The sequence below is a fragment of the Plecotus auritus genome (genome assembly GCF_963455305.1).
Source record: "Plecotus auritus genome assembly, chromosome: 7".
Taxonomy (NCBI): Eukaryota; Metazoa; Chordata; class Mammalia; order Chiroptera; family Vespertilionidae; genus Plecotus; species Plecotus auritus.
In genome coordinates, this window is record NC_137774.1 from 73,466,787 (window position 1) to 73,484,447 (window position 17,661).

Genomic DNA, 17,661 nt, shown 5'->3' on the forward strand with positions numbered 1-17,661 from the left:
TTTTTTTTGAGAGAGTGGAAGGGAGGGGGAGAGACAGAGCAAGAGAAACATTGATGTGAGAGAGACACATTGATTGGTTGCCTCCTGCACTTGCCTGATTGGGGCCAGGGATTGAGCCTACAGCCAAGGTATATGCTCTTGACCAGAATAGAACCCAGGACCCTTCAGTATGTGGGCCAAAGCTCTATCCACTGAGCCAAACCCTCTCCTTCACCCTTCCTCTCTGAAATAAAATAATTATTTTTTAAAAAAGAATGCATAAATAAGTAGAACAACAAATCAATGTGTTTTTCTGTTTCAAATGACCCAATACTGGTTGATCTCTGTTCCCATACTCTTCCCTTTACTTGATTCTAGCCACACTGGCCTTTGAGCTCAGAAATCATAATCAGCTCTGTGCTGCCTCAGAGTCTTTGTCCATGCTGTTCCCCCTGCCTGGAACCTGGCTTAACCCCCTCAGAGTTTGCCTGGTTAGCTCTTACTTTTATTTCAAGTCCTGGCTTAAATGTAACCTCCTCAGAGATGCCTTCCCTCACTCCCCTATCAATAGAAGGTCTCTCCTATTATTTCATTGCATCTCAATCCATTCCCCCATAGTACCCACCACACCTTGTATTCATATACTTCTTAATAAAGTTTTAAAAATTGATTTTAGAGTCAGAGAGAAGGGAAAACATTGATTTGTTGTTCCACTTACTTATGCATTCTTTTTTTAAAATATATTTTTTATTTCAGAGAGGAAGGGAGAGGGAGAGAGAGAGAGAAACATCAATGATGAGAGAGAATCATTGATTGGCTGCCTCCTGCACACCCCCTACTGGGGATCAAGCCCGAAACTTGGGCATGTGCCCTTGACCGGAATCGAACCTGGGACCCTTCAGTCCACAGACTGATGCTCTATCCATTAAGCCAAACTGGCTAGGGCCATTAGTTGATTCTTATATATGCCCTAACCAAAGATCGAACCCACAACCTTGGCGTATCAGGATGACACTCTAACCAACAAAGGCCAGGGCCTTTAACTTTTTTAGTGTTTGTTTCCTCACTATCTACAAGCTCCATATCTGGTGGTTTCTCCCTTTGATCCCTATTGCCTGTCTCTTTGCCTGTCACATAGTAGCTGCATGATAAATATTTGTTGAATAAATAAGTGAATCAGTCAAGATGTTGGTAGTGGAACTAATACCAAATCAGAAAGGGACTATAAAAAAAAAAAAAAAAAAAAGAGGTGCCTAACTGGTTTGGCTCAGTGGATAGAACCTTGGCCTGCGGACTGAAGGGTCACAGGTTCGATTCCAGTCAAGGGCATGTACCTTGGTTGCCCACACATCCCCAGTAGGGGGTGTGCGGGAGGCAGCTGATCTGATTGATGTTTCTAACTCTCTATCCCTCTCCCTCTCTGTAAAAAATCAATAAAAAATATTTAAAAAAAAATAAAAAAGAGGAATATAATGAACAACATAAATTGATGAACAAAAACAGAACCAGAGTCATAGAAGCATTGGACAGACTGTACAACCTGTGAGGGAAGGCGGGGTAGGGGGTAAGGAGGTAAGAGATCAACCAAAAGATGCATATGAGCAAAACCAATGGACACAGACAGTAGGGGGGTGAGGGCTTGTGCTTGGGGGTAGGGGTGGCAGGGGAGAGGGGGGAGAGGTCAATGGGGGAAAAAGGAGACTCATGTAATACTTTAAAAATAAAGAATTTAAATTAAAAAAGAAAAAAGGGACTGTCTCCCAGTTGGGCATGGATAAACACAGAAAAATACATCACAAGTCCAAAGCTCTATTAGGAGAAATGTTTAATTAGCCAAATAAAAATGGCTCCATGGAAATGACTCCCTGGCCCAGGATCCATAGGGAGGATGTGCCCTTAGGGTTATTTTTTCAGTGGGAACATCAGGGTCTTCAGTACTCTCACTCCCTCCCCACAAAGAGGGAGGTTGGTAATTGCAGCATTGGTATATCTACACAGTGAATCAGTGCTGGTCTATATACAAATGTTATGTGATTCAACAGAAAGAAATTTAAGGGAAGAAAGATCACATGGGGTGGGGGTGTTTTCAGGGGACAAGAGATATGAAATCTGGCACACTGGAGCCTTCCTGTGTCTGAGGTGGCAGGGAAGTGTGGTGTTAAAAGAAGTAGCCTGGTTCAAATTCCAGCTTTACCACTTATATACTATGTGACCTGCGTGGGGTACTTCACCTCTCCCAGCCTCACTTTTCTGTAAATTGGGAATGAAAATGGAACTGACATTAGAGAATTACATGAGAATATGAGCAAAGCCCTCAACACAATGTCTAGAACATAGTAGGTGCTCACTAAAAAGGGTCTTAGTTGTGGAGCAAAGAGATTTAATCAAGCTCTCCCAAGACATAGCCTCTCCCTCACAATCATCCAACTCTTTCACTTTCTTTATTAGTTTTGGCTTCCTGGTCCCCTGACAACAGAAGGTAGCATTCTGGATTCTGGCCTCTAGAAAGGTAGAAGACTCATTTTAATGTGGACTGTGGTGAACTTACCATTTGAGACTGTAGGGAACAGTTATAGGGTTAAGCCTTGGACTGACATGCTGGCAAAGCCGCAAACAAGTCCCAGCTTAGAGGACACAGCCCTCTTAGCATAATAAAACTTGATCTTGTGACTGCTCCCTAGATCTTTCCTGGGTAGCTAATAGGCTGGGGGAGGTGCAGCAAGTGCTGCCATAACAAGTGAAACTTACAAGAACATTGTAAATTACCTTAATTGACTAATGACTATAAAATAAAGCATCAGCTTGCAGTATTGACTTCTTCTCTTAGTTTGCCTTTTCTTCATCCTTCGCTGGCCCTCCCTCAGGCTCCCTGAACCCTTGGCTGTGCTGGTGCGGCACAGAGACTCTTAGCCAGCCACTGCCCTCCTTAGTTGCTTTCTTGATACAGCAGGCTCTACTGGGGAAGTCACTTTCTTCTAGGAACCCCAGTTTCTCAACTGAAAAGTAGGTAAAAACAAAGCCCCTCTTTCCTGCTTACTGAGTTTTATGTAAGTCAAAAGCCAGGAGCCAGGCCCTCCTGACTCAGTGGTTGAATGTTGACCTTTGAACCTAGAGGTTACAGTTGGATTCTTGGTCAGGGCACATGCCTGGGTTGCAGGCTCCATCCTCAGTGTGGGGTGTACAGGAGGCAGTCAATCAATGATTCTCTCTCATCATTGATGTTTCTCTCTCTCTCTCCCTCTCCCTTCCTCTTTAAAATCAATTTAAAAAATATGTATTTTTTTAAAAAGCCAGGAAAGTTCATTGCAACCTGCAAAGTTTTAATTCTGACCTTATATGCAGACCTCCCTTCTTCATGCTTCAGTTTCTCTACCTGTAAAAAGGGGAGAGGTCTACTGCCTCTTTCGGGGGCGGGGGGTGTCGCTTTAAAATTACGTGTTCAAAGTTATTGTTCTGGAGTAGAGTCAGAAAGATGCCTTGAATTTTGGAAAAGGATAAGGCAGACCCTTTGCTTCCTCTTTGAGCACTTCTCCAGGTAAGCTTGGGGTGGCAAGTAAATGTGTGCCCTCTGCTGGCCGGGACAGGAGATAAACCCTGGGAAGCGGGGAGAACCATGGTGGCTCAGGGAGATATTTCAGAGAGGGGTAAATGAAAGGTGGATAAATAGAAGGGTCTACATGTGAACGGATTATTAGGAGGCTAAAGAGTTACAACGGTGGTGCAGTGCTTGGAATGCAGAGGGAAGGACAACTTGCGTTGTGGTTGATGGTTCCGCCTCTCTGGTTTCTGGTCCATTTGGTTTGTCCCGGAGCGCTTGTCAACAACTTCAGAGGACCTGGGCGAGGAGTGCCCTGGGAAATGTAGTTGATAGGCGCGCTCTCCGCGCCACAGCCCGGTGCCCTGGGAGGCGAGGGGACTCCATTTCCCGAGGTGCCTTGGATCGGGGGCGGAGGGCTGCCGTAGCGTCGGCCCGGCCGAGTCGGGGGTGGGGGCTCGGAGGCTGAAGCTTCCGCGGCCGTGGGTTGGCGTCTGTGCGGCCTGCTCCCGGCCATGTCTGCGTGAAGACGCCGCTGCTGCCGCCTCCGTCCCACTCGGTCCTGGCCTGCCCGGCCCGACCCGCCGTGACTATGGGCTCTATCCTGAGCCGACGCATTGCGGGCGTGGAGGACATCGACATTCAGGCGAACTCGGCCTATCGCTATCCTCCGAAGTGCGGTGAGTGGCGGACTTGGGCGCCGACGGCGTGGCGCGGCCTTGGCGGCCGGTGGGACAGGCAAGGCGCGCCTGTGTGGGGCCCTCCGCGCAGGGGTCGGGTGGGAGCTCTACTGGGTTCCCGGCCTTGCCTGCCGTCTTCCTGCCCAGAGCTCCTCGCGCCCTCGACTCGGCTCCCGGGGCGTGCGTGGGGCCCTGGACTGACCTCCTCGTCCAGGCTGGGTGACCTTGGGTCAGTCACTTCGCCCTGAGTGCCTCAGCTCCCTGTCTGCACACTGGGGAGACCCTCGGGAAACAGCTAGGGCCCGGATGAGGTTTCGGGCGCGACGCTGCCAAGGGGTTAGCACTGTGCCCAGCGCTTCACTTGTGCTTACAAAGTGGTCATTGTCATAAAGATTAACATCACACCATCGCCGGTTTTGGCTCTCTTTGGTGACTTGGTGCGAAGATCCAGACAGTGGTTCAGACACTCTCCATCCCATATGGACAGAGATTTGGCTCTCCTGTGACCTCCTGGCGCCTGTGTATGGTGGAGACAGTGGAGCTGGGCCCGAGGAGATGATTATAATCGCTGGGAATCTTGCTGGAGAACAGGAGAATGGTTGGAGGGGACCTCTGGGTTCTCTGGTCTCTTTTTTTTGTGACGAGAGACCTGAGCCACCAGAGAGGGTGTGACTTTCCCAAGGACTAAGTGTGGCCTGACCCAGAACTTTGGCCCCAGTTCCTTATTGCCCATCTCCTCATCTGGTCATGTGCCATGGAAAGAGAAGAAAGAGGATAGGGAGTTTGGACATCATGGGGACTTCCATGTTGGGTCCTCTGATCCTGGCTTCTGAAGCATCTGATCAGACGTGGTCTTCTAGGCCTCACAGTTGACCTGTGGGCATCCACCAGGCCCAGTTTCCTCTGAGTGTGGTTCAGGACCACCTGCTCCCACCAGTGGGGAAGCTTGTGAAACATAGTTCCCAGACCCTGCTTCAGACCTGCCGGGGCCTAGGAACCTGCGTTTATAACCTATTCCCCAGGTGAGTCTAATGTCCAGTCAAGTTTGAGAACTGCCCTGCTCCGATTTGAGAAGATGAAAGAAGTGGAGTGTCTGGAGCTACTGGATATAAAGGGGTTGGATATGGATTTAGGACAGTCAGTAGGAGATGCAATCACAACTGGGCAGAAGATACTGTTGCCTACTAGTTGGGGAGTTCTCCATGCCTGCTTGTGTCCCAGGCACAAGGGCAGGGCAGCCCAGCCTGGTTTGGGGACCCTCTGGAGGCTCTGTGGGCTGAGTTCCCCAGATGATAGAGCAGCTGTTGAAGTCATCCTTTTCATCGCTTATGTTCTTCCAGCCTGTCTTTTGCTGAGTGACCTTAGGCAAGTTGCTTCGGCCCCTGGGTCACAGTTTCCTCATCTGTAAAATGGGCTGATCCTTGTACAATACTCAGAACAGTGCCTCATACCTAAGAACCCTTAAAAAGTATTAGCTGCTATAATGGCTTAAGAAGGAAATCAGGTGATTAGCTCAGACCCTAATAGCAATTAGCAGTGGTATGGCAGAGATATAAAAAAGTTAAATGTGCCCTAACCAGTGGTTGGCAGACTCATTAGTCAACAGAGCCAAATATCAACAGTACAACGATTGAAATTTCTTTTGAGAGTCAAATTTTTTAAACTTAAACTTCTTCTAACGCCACTTCTTCAAAATAGACCTGCCCAGGCCGTGGTATTTTGTGGAAGAGCCACACTCAAGGGGCCAAAGAGTCGCATGTGACTCGCTAGCCGCAGTTTGCCGACCACAGCCTTAACCGATTTGGCTCAGTGGATACAATGTCAGCCTGCGGACTGAAGGGTCTCAGGTTTGATTCTAGTCAAGGGCATGTACCTTGATTGCAGGCACATCCCCAGTAGGGAGTGTGCAAGAGGCAGTTGATCGATGTTTCTCATCAATGTTTCTAAATCTCTATCCCTCTCCCTTCCTCTCTGTAAAAATCAATAAAATATATTTTAAGCCTGGTGTCAGGCTTGTGTGGCTCAGTGGTCATGGTTTGATTCCTGGTCAGGGCACATACCTGGGTTTCGGGCTCAATCCCCAGTAGGGGACTGCAGGAGACAGCTAATCAGTGATTCTTTCATCATTGATGTTTCTATCTCTCTTCCTCTCCCTTCCTCTCTCTGAAATCAATAAAAAACATATTTTAAAAAAAATTTAATGTGGCACCTGGGACCAGAGCAAACTTGATGTCCCTTCACTTGGACCTTTTTTTGTTTGTTAATCCTCACCTGAGGATAGTTTTTCCATTGATTTTTAGAGAGAGTGGAAGGGAGGGGGAGAGACAGAGAGACATACCTATTGGTTGCCTCCTGCACGTGCCCCCACCAGGACTGGGGATGGAGCCTGCAGCTGAGGTACTTGCCGTTGACCAGAATCAAACCTGAGATTTTTCAGTCCACTAGTTGATGCTCTATCCATTGAGCCAAACCAACTAGGGCTTCTCTTGGACCTTTGGGCAAAGCCACAAATACAAGGCATTTGCAGCACCATTTTCAGGTTCTGCGTGGCAGACTTTGCTAATCAGTCAGGACACTCTTTCCAGCTGAGCCTGAACTTGGTTTCAGAATCCACCAATGGACACCCCAGTCAGCCGCAACTAGTAGATTGGGACTGGCACCCAGGTGAATGCCATGGGCCACTTGGGTTTTGCTGCCAGTGACTGCAGTGTTTGGGGCCTGTCCAGTCCAAAGGCTGTCCTTCTGCTTCTTTGTCCCTAGCTTGGAGAGGGTCAGTTGGAGGCAGAGGGGATCTTAGCAGTACTTTAGTATGTTTTCCTAGCAGTGGACTGGGGACTGCAGGTACATTTGAGATGATTTTAGCAGGTTCCCCAAAGGAACTTTCAATTGATTTCTTATTTTTATTATTATTACTTGTAAAATATATTTTTATTGATTTCAGAGAGGAAAGGAGAGGGAGATAGAAACATCAATGATGAGAGGATCATTGATTGGCTGCCTCCTGCATGCCCCCTACTGGGGATGGAGCCCACAACCTGGGCGTGTGTCCTTGACTGGAATCAAACCCAGGACCCTTCAGTCCGCAGTCACTCTGTCCACTAAGCCAAACCAGCTAGGGCTCAATTGTTCTTTTATATATGAAAATATATATGTATATACATTTTTTAACTGTTAAGAAAAATTTTATGGTTTCATTGTATCATGAGGCATTGAAACATCTGAACAAATCAATATCTGGACGGTGAGCAGCTGCTTTCTCCTTCACTTCTTTGGGTTTCTAGAGCAACTTGTCAGTAGATAAGGAAAAAAGAAAAAAACAAACCTTTTGCATTGCTTAAGTCTTTCCAAGGCATGCACTGGTACAACACAAACTTCTCCTGTCAGATATAACTAGTCTAGTGTCCAAACATCATGCACAATACCTAGGTAGCAGCAGCGCACTGTGCCCACTCCCACCTCAGTCCTGCTCTTTTGTGTATGATATTTGGAGCATCTGCAGGAGTGTGAATAGTATCTGGAAGAGGAGGGAGGAGGAAACAGCATGAGTGCCTAGCTGGGAGGAGGTCAGCTGAAATTGTGCCTGGCAAGCCTGAACATGTCATTGGTGCGAACCCAAACATCGTTGATGTTCTTTAATAGGAACATCTGGTGGAACCCCATGATGGGGTCTTCATCGGCCTTCAGCTGGCCTACAACCATGCTGAGGATGCAGCTATCTGGTGCGGGTTGATGGTCCTGTGCTGTGATTCTGTGATGGATTTTCTGGAACGGAAAGCTAGACAACTTCTCCACAATGGCAGCTTTCCCCTGGAAATTGCTGTCCTTCCCACGTAAGGCATGATGTGTCAATGTGAATTGCGACTAGTTGGGTTCTGTTGTTATCAAATAACTGGTAGTAATGTTGAATGAAGTGGATCCAGTCTGCTCCCAAATTGGCTTGCCTCCCATTCTGGAGTGTCACCCAGCCTCATTGAAACCCGAGGGGCTGGCACAATGGCAGCAGTGGCGGTGACTGTCCCTTCCCCTACCTTCCCTCACCACCCTGCTGCACTCTCAAAAATTTTTTTTTATTGATTTCAGAGAGGAAGGGAGAGGGAGAGAGAGATAGAAACATCAATGATGAGGATCACCGATCAGCTGCCTCCTGCACATTCCCTACGGGGTTCGAGCCCACAACCTGAGCCTGTGCCCTGACTGGGAATCGAACCATGACCTCCTGGTTCAGAGGTCGATGCTCAACCACTAGCCACAGCAGCTGGGCTCAGTTGTTTTAATGAGAAAGTTGTTACCTTTTCAAGTCTCTGCCATTTTGTTGATTATACAAGGAGAAAGAATCCTGGTGCTAATATTTTTTAAACATCTCTAACTGTCCAGTATTTTCACTAAGCTTTATTAAGATACTAGTGGCCTGGTGCACGGATTCATGCACATTGAAAGCAAATTAATTAGAAGAAATATTTTAATATTGCTATTCACCCTTTTTCTGTAATAGAAATGTCAACTAAATTCACAATCGACAATGACAGATTGGTGCCATCAAGAGCTTTATATGTATCGCACATGTGTGAGTCAACTTAGCCTTTTATATATATAGAATAAACTTGCTTAATTAGACCTGCTTTCTGATTTAACTAAACTTTTTCCAGCCCAGTGAAGCACCCCAACTTCTCTTTTAGGTAATTGTCAGCAACACAGCAGTAAATATCAACATGAAGCAGATTATTATTATAGATCACACAGGGAGAACAAATGGTAAAATATTTAACTGCAGCAGTGTTTGACTATATTCTGCGCAGTGAGAAAACCTGAAGTCATTTTCAAGGTCCACCATTTTTTCTTTTCAGTCGGGTCAAGTTTCTAAACTTTCTAAATCTCTGTTTTCCGGCTAATGAAAAGAAAATAGTATTCTTCCGAGTCTCTTATCTACCTACTCCAGGACTTCTGTGAGGATCAAATGAGATGAGGGAACATGCTTCACAGACATTTGGTTAAAGTGTAAAATGTTTGCAACTGGCTATAAAGCAAGTCATGCTCCTGGGCTGAAGAAACTGTAAGGAGGCTAGTCGCTAGGGAGAGGAAGCCGGGCGTTGCTATGTGACATCATTACCTGGTGCCTACAGCGACTATTTCTGGGCTGGGCTGGGCAGTGGGCTGCATTTTGTGCCATGGAATCTTGGCAGCATTGGCTGCGATTTGGTGGGGTGTTGCTCCGGGGTGGTGGCGGGGCCTGTGTCCCACTTGGGGGAAGCTTAGTGTTGCTTTGTTGGCGCCAGGTCCACAGTGCCATTTCTTTGTAAATGGCCAGTGCGTGTCACAGCAGCTCCTGCATTGAGCATCTTCCTCCTGATGGTCAGTGCGCATCATAGCAACCGGTTGGATGGTCGGAGGGACACTTAGCATATTAGCCTTTTATATGTGTGTGTGTGTGTGTGTGTGTGTATGTATGTATGTGTGTATGATAATTGGGCCTGGCTGGCATGGCTTCGCATCGACCTATGAACCAGGAAGTTCGATTCCAAGTGTGGGGTCATTGATGTTTCTATCTCTCACTCCCTCTTCCTTCCTCTCTAAAATAAACAAAAATATACTTACACACACCACACACACACACACACACACACACACACACACACACATACACACATACACTAGAGGCCCAGTGCGGTATCGAAGCATGAGCATCTCACATGGAAGGGTAGGTCCCAGCTGACCTCTGGGACCTGGGCAGCACCTGGGCCCCCAGGCCCCCAAGCACTCCCCTCTGCCTGAGTTACGGCGCCTCAGTCCCCACGCGGAGATGTGGTGAGCGCAGCCAGATGGCGCGGTCTGGGGCAGAGTGGACCTCTAGGCTGCCCAGCGGCACCGCACAGAAGCTGGGCAGGCAACACCCTCTCTGCCAGCCAGCCTCGCAGACCGGCTCCTGTGCAAACCCACAGGGAGCCTGACTGGCCCCTGTGGTCCCTGCAGCTGCAGCCCAGCTCACCCAGAAGAGGCTGCACAGGTACGGGGTGGGCTCCTCGGGGCACCCGGCACCTGAGCATGGGGGCTTTCCTGGCGTGCAAGCCCTGGCATCCCCGGGGGAGGGTAGCAGGGGGAGAGAGAGTGAGCTTGACGGACACCCTGCATTCTCACCGCACCTCCATCCCTGTCACCCCTGCCCCCAGGTAGCCGGCGAGAGGTTGCAGCATGTTGCCAACACCTGCCAGGGTCCGCGCTGCCCCCTAGTGGTTAATGCACATCATAGCAAGCGGTTGAACTCCTGGTCGAACTCCCAGACGAGGGGACAATTTGCGTTTTAGGCTTTTATTATATAGGATATATATTTTAAAAAGATATAATTGGGCCCTGGTTGGGTAGCTCAGTTGGTTAGAGTATCGTCCTGATACACAAGGTTGTGGTTTCGATCTCCAGTCAGGGTACATACAAGAAGCAACCTGTGAGCCCTGGATGGTGTTGCTCAGTGGTTGGAGCATCGTCCCATGCACCGAAAGGTTGTGGGTTCAATTCCTGGTCAGGGCACATGCCCAGGTTGCAGGTTTAGTTCCTAGTTGGGGCTCATTTGGGAGGTAACTAACCGATGTTTCTCTCTCTCTCTCTCTTCCTCCCTCCCTCCATCTCTTTCTGAAAACCAATAAAAATTATTTTTAGCCCTAGCTGGTTTGGGTCAGTAGATAGAGCATTGGCCTGTAGACTGAAAGGTCCCAGGTTCGATTCTGGTCAAGGGCACGTGCCCAGGTTACGGGCTCGATCCCCAGTGTGGGGCATGCAGGAGGCAGCCGAGTAGTTATTCTCTCTCATCATTGATGTTTCTATCTCTCTCTACCTTTCCCTTCCTTTCTGAAATCAATAAAAATATGTTTTTAAAAAACAGCCTCTTTAAAAAAATTTTTTTAAAAAAGGAAGCAACCAAGGAATGCATCAATAAGTGGAACAACAAATTGATGTTTATTTCCCTTCCTCTCTAAAATCAATCAATAAATAAAAATGAAGGAAAAAAGATATAATTGACATTTGACATTGTGTATCTTTGAGGTATACAGTGTGACTGATATATGTAGGCTAGTTAACACTTTTATCACCTCAGTTACTTTTGTGTGTGTGTGGTGAGAAATTTTAAGATCTCCTGTTCTATTTTCTTTTGCTCTTCTGGACTTTCAGCATGCACTGTAATAGTACTTATCTTAAATTTAATAACATTTGCTTTGTTTTCATTGTATTTCTTTTTTTTTTTTTTTAATATATTTTATTGATATTTTACAGAGAGGAAGGGAGAGGGATAGAGAGCTAGAAACATCGATGAGAGAGAAACATCGATCAGCTGCCTCCTGCACACCTCCCACTGGGGATGTGCCCGCAACCAAGGTACATGCCCTTGACCGGAATCGAACCCGGGACCCTTCAGTCCGCAGGCCGACGCTCTATCCACTGAGCCAAACCGGTTTTGGCATGTATTTCTTTTTTTTAAATTTTTCTTTTTTATTGATTTCAGAGAGGAAGGGAGAGGTAGAGAGAGATAGAAACATCAGTGATGAGAGAGAATCATTGATGGGCTGCCTCTTGCATGCCTCCTACTGGGGATTGAGCCTGCAACCCAGGCACGTGCCCTTGACCAGAATTGAACCTGGGACCCTTCAGTCCACAGGCCGATGCTTTGTCTACTGAGCCAAACCAGCTAGGGCTGTATTAATTTTCTTTTAACAACTTTATTGAGGTATAATTTGTTTGCCTTAGAACTCATCCATTGTAAACATACAATTTGGTGATTTTTTTAGTAAACTTAGAGAATTGTACAACCATTACCACAGTCAGTTTTAGACTTTTACATCACCTTCCAAAGTTTCCTCGTGTTTCTTTGCAGTCATTCCCTACCCCCACCCCATCACTAATCTGCTTTCTGTCTTTAAAATTTGCCCTTTCTGGACATCCTATCTAATAAAGAGGAAATATGCAAATTGACCATCACATCGTCACAAAGATGGTGGTGCCCATAGCCAAGGTGGGGTTTCCGTAACACAAGATGGCTGCACCCACAGCAGAGGCAGGGTTTCCATAACACAAGATGGCTGCACCCACAGTGGAGGCCAAGTTCCCATAGCGAGCCTTAATGAGCAATCAGCAGGGACCTGAGGCTGTATGGCGCTGGGCTAGGGCAGGGGACCTGAGCCTGCGCCCCCTGCCCATTGGGGCTTGACAGGGGACCTCAGGCCGTGCCCCTGGCGCCAGGCCAGGGGACCTCAGGCCATGCCCCCCGCCCGGCAGGGCTTGACAGTGGACCTCAGGCCACGCCCCCCACCCGGGCGCCAGGCCAGGGGACCTGGGGCTGCACCCTTGTCCCGGCGGCGCTTGACAGGGGACCTGAGGCTGCACCCCCCCGCCCAGCGCGGCTTGATGGGTGGGGCCAGCCGGGTCTGGATCTCGCCCAATAGGGGTGGGGCCGGATGATCTGGGTCTCGCGTGATTTTGAGGCGCCGCGGGTGGTTGCGGACTTGATTCTGGGTCCCGCAGCACATCCCAGACTCTGACAGGAGGAAGATTTTCATATACATTTTACTAATTTTCTTTCATCTCTGATATTTCTATTATAGAGAAAGGGCAAATAGCAATATTAAAATATTTCCTCTAATTAATCCCCTTTTAATGTGCACGAATTTCATGCACCGGGCACTAGTTTAATATAAATGGAATCATACAACATGTAGTCTTTTTTGTGTCTGGCTTCTTTGTCACTTAGCATAATGTTTTTGAGCTTAATCCATGTTGTAGTGCATGTGTATTTTATTGTATGGATATAGTATACTTTATTAGCCAGTTAACGGATATTGGGTTATTTCCACTTTTGGATTATTAGTGAATAATGCTGCTATGAATATTTGTGAACATTTGTTTGGCTCTGTTCATTTCTCATGGGTAGATACAGGAGTGGAATTGCTGGGTCATACGGTAACTATGTTTGTTTGTTTTTTTTAAAATATATTTTTAATGATTTCAGAGAGGAAGGGATAGAGAGATAGAAACATCAATGATGAGAAATTGTGCTGCCTCCTGCACACCCCACACTGGGGATTGAGCCCACAACCCAGGCACATGCCCTTGACCGGAATCGAACCTGGGATCCTTCAGTCCGCAGGTCGACGCTCTATCCACTGAGCCAAACCAGCCAGGGCAGGTAACTCTTATGTTTAACCTTTTGAGAAACTGCCAGACTGTGTCCTTTCCATAGTGTCCACTCCATTTTACATTTATTTCCACCAGCATTGTGTGCGGGTTCCAATATGTCCATGTCCTTGTCTGTCTTTTAAAAAAACACACAAAAACTCATCAACTTGTTCCACGTGTTTATGCATTCATTGGTTGATTCTTGCATGTGCCCTGACCAGGGATCAAACCTGCAAGCTTGGCATATTTGGATGACACTGTTAACCAACAGAGCTACCCGGCCAGGGCTATCTGTCTTTTTTTGTTTCTTTTCTTTTTAATTATAGCCATCCTGGTAGGTGATGTGGTATCTCATTGTGGGTTTGATTTGCATTTCCCTGGTCACTGATGATATTGAGCATCTTTCTATGTGCTTAATGGCCATTTGTATAGCCTGTGTGTCTGTGTATGTGTCTGTCTGTGAGAAATGTTTGTTTTAGTCTTTTTTTCCCCCTCCAATTTCTAAAAATTGGGTTGTTTGTCTTCTTATTGAGTTGTAGTTCTTTATGTATCCTGGGTACAATGATACAATTCCTTTAGCAGATCTGTGATTTGCAGATATTTTTTTCCCTAGTCAGTGCCTTGTATTTTCATTTTCTTAATGTTGTTTTTCTTTTTTTAAAATATATATATATATTTTTAATATATTTTATTGATATTTCACAGAGAGGAAGGGAGAGGGATAGAGAGCTAGAAACATCGATGAGAGAGAAACATCGATCAGCTGCCTCCTGCACACCTCCCACTGGGGATGTGCCCGCAACCAAGGCACATGCCCCTGACCGGAATCGAACCCGGGACCCTTCAGTCCGCAGGCCAACGCTCTATCCACTGAGCCAAACCGGTTTTGGCTAAAATATATTTTTATTGATTTCAGAGAGGAAGGGAGAGAGAGAAAGAGATAGAAACATCAATGATGAGAGAGACTCACCGATTGGCTGCCTCCTGCACTCCCCACACTGGATCAGGCCCACAACCCGGGCATGTGCCCTTGGCCGGAATTGAACCTGGGACCCTTCAGTCCAGAGGCCAACACTGTATCCACTGAGCCAAACCAGCTAGTACTCTTAATAGTGTTTTTTTGAGGAGCAAAAGTTTTAAATCTTGGCGAAGGTCAATTTTTTGATTTTTTTAATGGTTAATGTTTTGGGAGTTGCACCTAAGAGATCTTTGTCTAGTCCAAGGCCACAAAGATCTCCTATGTTCCCCTCTAGAAGTTCTATAATTTCAGCTCATACATTTAGCTCTGTGATCCATTTGGAGTTAATATTTTTCATGTATCGTTGGGGTAAAGATCTAAGGTCATTTTTTTTTGCATATGGATATTCAGTTATTTCAACACTATTTGTTGAAAAGAATTTTCCCCCCATCATATTGCTTTTGCACCTTTGTCAAAAATTAGTTGTCCATAGCCCTAAATGGTTTGGCTCAGTGGATAGAGCGTCGGCCTGTGGACTGAAAGGTCCCAGGTTCGATTCCGGTCAAGGGCATGTACCTTGGTTGTGGGCACATCCCCAGTAGTAGGTGTGCAGGAGGCAGCTGATCAATGTTTCTCATCGATGTTTCTGGCTCTCTATCTCTCTCCCTTCCTCTCTGTAAGAAATCAATAAAATATATTTAAAAAAATTAGTTGTCCATAAACAGAGATTTTATTTCTGCACTCCCTTGCCTTAGCCAAGGGTCAAAGCAGGTGTTAGGACACCACATTCAAGCACTTAAAGAGAACGTTGTGTCCACCAGTGGAAGAGAGCCTGGAGCGCAGTAGATGCACACATGGAGTGCCTGGCCATGGACGGCTCCTGCCACAGCTATTCCTCCTCCTGCTGTTGTTACTGTTAATTATGTCTCAGAGCTATACTTGCTGCCCTATCCTGGTATTAAGGGAGGTCATGCTGGGACAGATCACAGAGAAGAGTCAGAAGGAGGGGAAATCAGCCTTGTGACCCACAGGCCGGGGAGGGGAGGGACGGGGCAATCTAACCCTTTTGTAATCAGGTGTGTGTACTTCAAGAGCATTTCACCTCTATTATCTTTTTGGAGCTTTGCCATGTCCTTGTGACACCAGACTTTTGTTCTCTTTAGTGGAGGAACTAGAAATCAGATTGAGCTCTTTGTTGCATAGCACCTGGGCCTGGTGCACAATAGGCGTTCAATACATGCTTTTACAAATTTATTATTGCAGAAAGCGACCCCCATCTCCCTAGTGTGCAAGCTGCTTAAGCGGACTGTGCTGTGTCTTATTCTGTGGGGTGTCAGGTCGGGGCTGAGGACTTCTGGGTCTGCGCCCACGTAATGAAGGGGCCCAAGGTGGGTGTGAGGAGACTTGTGGTGTGTGCTTTTGTGTTGAGGTTGAAACATCTATCTGACCACATTCCATGTTGGTGTTGGTTTACCTTTTCCAGGTCAGGGCCTTGCTGACTCTGATTTATTTGGTGCCTGAAGGAAAAAACTGAGGCAGGTGTTCTAGACGAGGGAGGATGCTTGTGTGACTAAGGGTGTCCTTTGTCACTAGGGGCATTCTGGTTCCACAAGCCATCACTATCCAGGGGGAGTGAACTTGTGCTCTGAGACCCAAGTGTTGGTAGCAGTGGGATGGGGGTGGGAAGAGGGGGCTCCACCTGCACACAGGGTTTCACCTCCCCGTTTAAAGACCTGTACCATCATTGTTGGCATCAGGACATTCACCTTCCCCAAATGTCACCTGTGCCATTCACATAACTAGTTCTGTGCTCCTGCTCTTATCAACTTGGTTTGGAGTTTATTGTTCTAAGAGCTGTATAAATGAGCTGTATCTTCCAATCTTCAGTAGTTAAAATTCAGGTAAACACAAGAAAACAACAGCAACAAAAAGCTTTTAAGTTGGCCATGGCGGGGTAAGGGACTTAGAACCTACTTCCCTGAAGAAGAAGCAGAGGATGGCTTGGGTTTAGAAGCCTGCCATTGGCACGTGGACCCTGCGGCTCCCTGGGCTGAGATTTGTCAGGTCTTGATGTTCGGGTGTCGCCTACCCTCGGGGGTTTGAGAGGGCCCTAGAGCTCTGCATGTTTGTCTCTGAGGTCCCACTCAGTTCCATGCATGTGGCAGGGGACCTTTCATAGTTTCTCTGGGAATTGTTGAGAAATCGTCACTTCTGATTCCAATAACCTGGCTTTATGTCAGCTCCTGCCAGCTTTGCTCTCCCTGGGCTTTGTTGAACTTTCACATCAGCCCTGCCATATGTGCAGGCATATACAGAACCTTTCTTGGCCCTTTGAAATTGTGTTCTCTGAAGGCCTGCAAGCCTGGCAGTTGAAGAAAGCCCAAGTTAGTGTTGGTCTCTGGTCAGATGACCAAGGGCCTTTTACCCCATGCCACGAAAGTGGCTGCTGTGCTGCCCAGGATAAAAGGGGCGTGTGTGCGCGCTTTCTTCCTCTTAGTTGGGGTGGCCTTTACAGTATTTACAACTCACTGTGTTGAAGTAGTAGGACCCTGAAGCCCCCTGGTGCCCCTTCACGATCTTCTTCCTCCTTGGGAAACCCCTTTCTGATCTCACAGAGGTGGATGTGAGTTTGGCCTATTTTTAAACTTGATATAAACAGAACGGACACTCTCCCTCCACATTTGACGATGAGAGGCCCTGGTACACACAGTTCATGGGCAGTAGCTGGTTTCCTCTCATTGCTACGTGATCTTCCAGTTTATGCTCCTGTGTGTTTGTTCATTCACGTGGAGGAGTGCTGGGGAAATTCCTGGTTTCGTCTCTTATGCAGAATGCTGCCATGGCCCTAGCCAGTTTGGCTCAGTGGATAGAGCGTCGGCCTGCGGACTGAAGGGTCCCAGGTTCGATTCTGGCCAAGGGCATATGCCCAGGTTGCAGGCTCGATCCCCAGTAAGGGGGTGTGCAGAAGGCAGCCAATCAATGATTCTTGCTCATCATTGATGTTTCTCTCTCTCTCTCCCTCTCCCTTCCTCTCTGAAATCAATAAAGATATATTTTTTAAAAAAAGAATGCTCGCCCTAGCTGGTTTGGCTCAGTGGATAGAGTGTCGGCCTGCGGACTGAAAGGTCCCGGGTTCGATTCCGGTCAAGGGCATGTACCTTGGTTGCGGGCACATCCCCAGTAGGGGGTGTGCAGGAGGCAGCTGATCGATGTTTCTCTCTCATCGATGTTTCTAACTCTCTGTCCCTCTCCCTTCCTCTCTGTAAAAAAAAAATCAATAAAATATATTAAAAAAAAAAAAAAAAGAATGCTGCCATGGACACACTTGTGACTGGCTTTGGTGTCCATGAGTC

The 17,661-nt window shown here is 47.1% G+C and overlaps 1 protein-coding gene and 1 pseudogene across 5 annotated transcripts in view; one reads left to right on the forward strand and one right to left on the reverse strand.

The window, feature by feature from the left end:
• The first annotated feature begins 3,807 nt into the window (after nucleotides 1–3,807).
• The window catches only part of MGRN1 (mahogunin ring finger 1), a 52,369-nt gene continuing 38,515 nt past the window's right edge, over nucleotides 3,808–17,661 (forward strand). The window contains exon 1 of one of the 4 annotated variants that reach the window (XM_080679001.1): nucleotides 3,808–4,194. In XM_080679001.1, coding sequence (XP_080535127.1) covers nucleotides 4,107–4,194 — 88 coding nt within the window. In that variant the 5' untranslated portion in view covers nucleotides 3,808–4,106. The remainder of the gene's footprint in view (nucleotides 4,195–17,661) is intronic. The other 3 variants (XM_080679002.1, XM_080679000.1, XM_080678999.1) reach the window with 3 other exon arrangements.
• LOC308254469 (nuclear transport factor 2-like) lies at nucleotides 7,759–8,142 on the reverse strand (annotated as a pseudogene). Its single transcript has one exon. The product of its transcript is annotated as a nuclear transport factor 2-like (transcript).